This window comes from Montipora foliosa, chromosome 4 (assembly GCF_036669935.1).
Source record: "Montipora foliosa isolate CH-2021 chromosome 4, ASM3666993v2, whole genome shotgun sequence".
Taxonomy (NCBI): domain Eukaryota; kingdom Metazoa; phylum Cnidaria; class Anthozoa; order Scleractinia; family Acroporidae; genus Montipora; species Montipora foliosa.
This window is the reverse complement of record NC_090872.1, coordinates 46,767,743-46,772,742: the sequence shown is the minus strand read 5'-3', so window position 1 is coordinate 46,772,742 and position 5,000 is coordinate 46,767,743. Positions and strand designations below refer to the sequence as shown.

General features: G+C 40.9%; 1 protein-coding gene and 1 long non-coding RNA gene across 2 annotated transcripts in view; one reads left to right on the top strand and one right to left on the bottom strand.

The window, feature by feature from the left end:
- Window positions 1–5,000, bottom strand: part of LOC138000869 (contactin-4-like) — a 148,430-nt gene that overhangs the window by 66,699 nt on the left and 76,731 nt on the right. The window contains exon 2 of the mRNA XM_068847544.1: window positions 2,537–2,845. Within this exon, the coding sequence (XP_068703645.1) occupies window positions 2,537–2,845 (309 nt within the window). The remainder of the gene's footprint in view (window positions 1–2,536; window positions 2,846–5,000) is intronic.
- The window catches only part of LOC138000880 (uncharacterized), a 32,658-nt gene continuing 27,660 nt past the window's right edge, over window positions 3–5,000 (top strand). The window contains exon 1 of the long non-coding RNA XR_011123206.1: window positions 3–89. This is a non-coding gene — a long non-coding RNA (uncharacterized lncRNA). The remainder of the gene's footprint in view (window positions 90–5,000) is intronic.

Here is a 5,000-nt window from a genome sequence, read left to right as displayed (position 1 = left end):
GCGAAATTCTCTCTGTATAAAGCCAAAAAAAAAAGAACGCTTTTGTGGAAAGTTTGGATTAATTCCGAAGCTTGGAAACACGCGAAAAGGTAAGAAATGTTTTTGTGATGAGCCCGCGTCTGTCTGACCACCAGGTATTACACAACATCGCATCTTAGGACTTGCTCCACGCGCCTCGTTGGCTATTTACCATCTCATGTCCAACGCGCGCGCATGGAATAATTGTTAAATATTTGATGTTTCCCGTGAATATTGCACATTTCAGACTCCTCCCATAGCTGGCGAGTTGTAATAATAATAATAATAATAGCTTAATTTAAGGTCATGTTACACGAGCCGATTTTTAACGCCGATTTTTTAATCCATGTTACTCGAGACAACTTTTAACGTAACTTTGTTGCGGCAACGATATGTTATACGAGAGGATTTTTAACGCATCAATGTTCTCAGCATTTAAGCTTGGGGTCTTGCTCGACAAATATAAAGCGGAACTAAATATTTTACGCAAGAGCCGATACAACGCAGATATATAGTACATTACTAAATCAAATCGACGTTGTATCGGCTCTTGCTCAAAATATTTAGGCTTTCAACTATTAATTACCCCGATCAAATAAAGCCGTTTGATCCAACTTACACGGACAGGAATCTTCGGTTCCCCGCGGTGCATTTTGGGACGATGTTGCGTTAAAAGTCAGCGGCGGGAGTGTTGCACGCATCAATTCCAAGAAACGTCGGGCGACAACAGGTTTTTGAAAGCGATTCACAACGTTAAAAATCGCCCTGTGCGCCATGTAACAAGAGAAAACTTTTTTTACCAGAGCAATGTTGCGTTAAAAATCGGCTTGTGTAACATCACCTTTATATGTTCCATCATCAAACTTGATGAAATAAAAGAAAAGAAGATAAATGTTTGTTCACTGACAGCCGCCAAATTTAAATTTATCGTTCCTTTGTCCGTACATAATTTCCCTTTCAGCGTTGGTTTTTTTGTGTCACGGCTTCCGTGACACTATTTCGAAGTGAGTATTTCATGAACAAGCATCCCGATTGTTCTTGTTAGCCGCATGCACAACCGGGTCGCCGATGGATTGGTCGCATTTCTTTCGTGTCAGCAGTAATCGGGTCATCCATAAGCAATCGGGGAAACCGAATAGAAATCGTAATTTGCGATTGACGCGATGCTTCCTCTGAACAACGCGCGCCTTGTTCTTCGCGTCGTGAACTATTTACACAGTGACATAAATATGAGGTTGAAATCTAAACACCCTCCAGCTGCAAAACAAAGTTGTGAACAAACGAACCTAAAACCTCGTAAAAGATAAACTTGAGAAACACAAAAGCGATCGTATAGATCCTAAATAGGAATTTTGACCATCTCATTGATATTAGGATAAACTGACTGAACCCAGGTTATCTCTATCTTTGTTAACACGTAATGTAGACAGTCGTCGCAAAATAAATTCATTTTTTGGGTAACTTGATTCGATAAAACCAAGAACCAATCATTGTAATGCTAGTAATTAGGACGGAAAAAGCGGGTATTTGTAGAACTTTACGTAACTTCGGGATAAAATATCAAACCGCTATCCTCTCATAGACTCCCTATGCCTAATTCAAGCAACTGATCAGTTTCCAGGAAAATGATATCCTAATCGGGACTATGTCCTATCCTAGAATAAATTGCTCGAAATCCATCCATTCATAACTTAATTGCTCGACATCCATCCATCCATCCATACCTTTATAAATGTTCAACAGTGACACATACACACGTCTTGTGCCTATTTTTTCCTTTTTGGGGGTCGAGTAAGTGCCTTGTGGAGGCCCTACCGGGGGGGAGGAGGTCCCGTGTCGCTTGTCTGAATTTTAAAAGCTCTCGTGTTGGTGCTTTGTGAATGTTTCACGCTGCTGTGACCGTTGCTGTCGGAAATTTAAAGAAAGGATGTCGTTTGTCGCGATTTCACTTTAAGTGCTGCCGCTACTTTTTAGGCCATGTCGCTTGTTGGAATTTACCCTGGCAGAGCCTCCTTGTAGTTTGTGATTCAGGGCTAAATCAGTCAATCAATCACTTGGAAAAAACACTGTCAATCTGTCAATGTGTTTGGTGGCGGTCTGAGGTTCGTTTCCATTGCTAACAACGAAGTTCTTTCTTCCACCGCGCACCGGTGGCTCAGTTGGTTGAGAACCGGGCTGCCATTGGGGAGGTCGTGAGTTCGGCTCCGGCCGGACCAACACTTGGGGTCTTAAAAATAACTGAGGAGAAAGTGCTGCCTTTGTAATTACAACCGCAAATGGTTAGACTTTCAAGTCTTCTCGGATAAGGACTATAAACCTTAGGCCCTGTCTTGGAACGTTAAAAAACCCACACACTATTCAAGAAGAGTAGGGGATGAAGTTCCCGGTGTTGTGGCTATCACAGGTGATTGTATGCGGGGTGTGTGTGCTTCTCACACTCCCAACATACGGAAAGTAAGCCACTATCGTAAAAAAAATGAGAAGGTCCTTTTTGGGGATTTTTTGAGCCACTACTTACCGGCACTGATGACAGACGAGCTTGGTAGAATATATGAACCACGTGCCACATCTTGTGTTGTGGTGTTGATGGTCAGCAGGCTATAGTAGGTGCTTGTCAATTGTGGCGTTGCCTTAGCAACTGTCATGGGTGCTGAAGTTAAATATTGTTGCTTGGTAACTGATGGCCTCGTAGTTAGTGGTATCACTGCTGCTTCAGTTATTTCAATCCTGGTAGTTACATCAATTTTTGCAGAGCTTGTTAACTGTGACGTTTGAGGCGTGAATACTGATTGCGGCTGGAAATTTTTAGTAGAGTTGCTTCCTTGAACTGAGTGACAAAAAAATAAATTATCTTAGTAAAGATATGTTCGCAAATAGTAGTGATCACTTTAGCGTCATTCTGGATTTACACACCATTAAGTCTTTTCATAGATATAGGCGCTGTCAAACATGGCTATTCACGGATCTCATAATTACATAAAACGGTCAGTGACTCAGTGGCGGAACTCCAGCATTATTCTCAAACACGGTCTCACACAAGAATACTAAATATCACGAAAGGGGTAACACGATTGAATTTGTCACCTCTATTCCCTTTGTATGACTGGACAAACTCGTCCAGCTATCGTGGCGCTGTTCTTTGGAAAACTGCATCCAATCATTACAATGATAATCCTGAAGAGACGATTTTATTGGAAGAAACCAACGAGAACTTTTACATAAGTTTAAGTGGATAACTCTTAACGTGTATGTAGATTATGGTTAGTCTTTTAAATTCCTGCTTAGAAACAATACACGCAAGCATGTTTTATGTCTTAACCCAATTTCGTGTTCAAATCAAGAATTAATGTTGTTGTTACAAGTGAGGAAAGATGTAAGGCTGCATGCGCTCTCAGCACTCCTTACCATTTACACAGGCTTCATTCACGCGGTACCAAACGAATTTTCTTCTGGTTGAAAAATTTGACCGGATATTTTGTTGGCACGGAACCGTACAACATTTTTGCTCTGTTCACACGGAACCGACGAACCGGATTTTACCATGTGTTCATGTGAAAAGCACTACTTTATAATTTACGAAATCCAAAGCTGAGTTAGCACGCATCCATGGCAGCCACGCCTTTGTCACGCAAACTTTAGGCGGTCAAAGTGTTTACAGCTCGCCGGTTAAATGTTCTACCTTACCGGCTAAAAATTTCGTCCTCGATTTTGGCGTTTGAATTTCGTACCCCTAAATGACGACCTAAATGCGCATTCGTCCGGTACTGTATGAATGTCCATTAAATTGACCCGCTCTTCATAGCTAAGTTGGTAGGGTCATGGGTTCGAATCCCGTTGAAGCCACCTGAATTTTCAATTGCCTGATTTGTCGATAGAGTGGTTTTCAATTGAGTATCGAAAGAAATTAGCGAATTGCCTTGGTTTATAATTACTTCACTCAGTGATTGGTTCAAAGTTCTAGCGCCACTTTTTCAACCAATCAGAAGTGAAACCAAAACCAATCATGGCTCGCGTGTGCAGATTTTCCCGCGCTTTGTGTCGGCTACGTGTAATTATTTCAAGTTTTGATTGGTTTACCGAACTGTCTGCGTCCTTTTTGATTGGCCAAAGTAATTACTTTGGTTTTGGTTTTACGACACTCATTTGAAAACAGCTCTTAATGTGAGGATCACTTCTGCCTTTCTATGGAAGAAACCGTGCATTTATGCAGGCGGGCTGCCCTTGGATTTATACGGGTAAATCCAATCTTTTGATAAACATTATAACCCGAAAAATAATATACTGGAAAACACCAAATCAGAAAATAACAAAAACATTTTCTAAAAAATTTCCTTCTTGCATTTATGTTCAATTATATCCCTTAAATGGGCGTCCGGAGACCAAGCGCGCCTTTCCAGTCAATATTCAAACAGCTTTATTGTGTAATGCATCTATTTCCTTTCTGTGCCTTAATTTTTATTTCCAGTCTATAGGTTTTTTTTTCCTTTGGTGTATTTTGAATCTCTTCTCATTAATTTAAATATAAGTGTAAAGAAAATTATTTTTTTTTGTTCTCTTTATTTCATATTCGTTCTATATATGTATTTATATTTGTCCTTTTGTTTTCATTCTAATTAACTATGCAACACGTGATCATATTACCGTGATTCACGTGGGTCATTTTCCGCCATTTTGGTTTCTGGTCACGTGGAGCAACAATCTCGACCCCAGAGCTCTTCTCTTGACTGAGGGAGAGAAGAGCTCTGGGGAACCCTGAAACAAAGTGTCTTCTCATCGGTTTTCGTGAAGAACAATCAAAAGCGTCTCTAACTGGTGCATTCATGTTAGCACGAGGAGTGAGCAGGCGCCGTAAGGTTCAAATAGCCAATTTTTCACTGTAAGAACCCTACGGCACATGTTCACCTGCATAGAGTTTCCCAGAGCCTTGGGTCGATCCAAGGATCTGGTGACGAGAATAATGGAGGAAGAACTGTCAAGCGCAT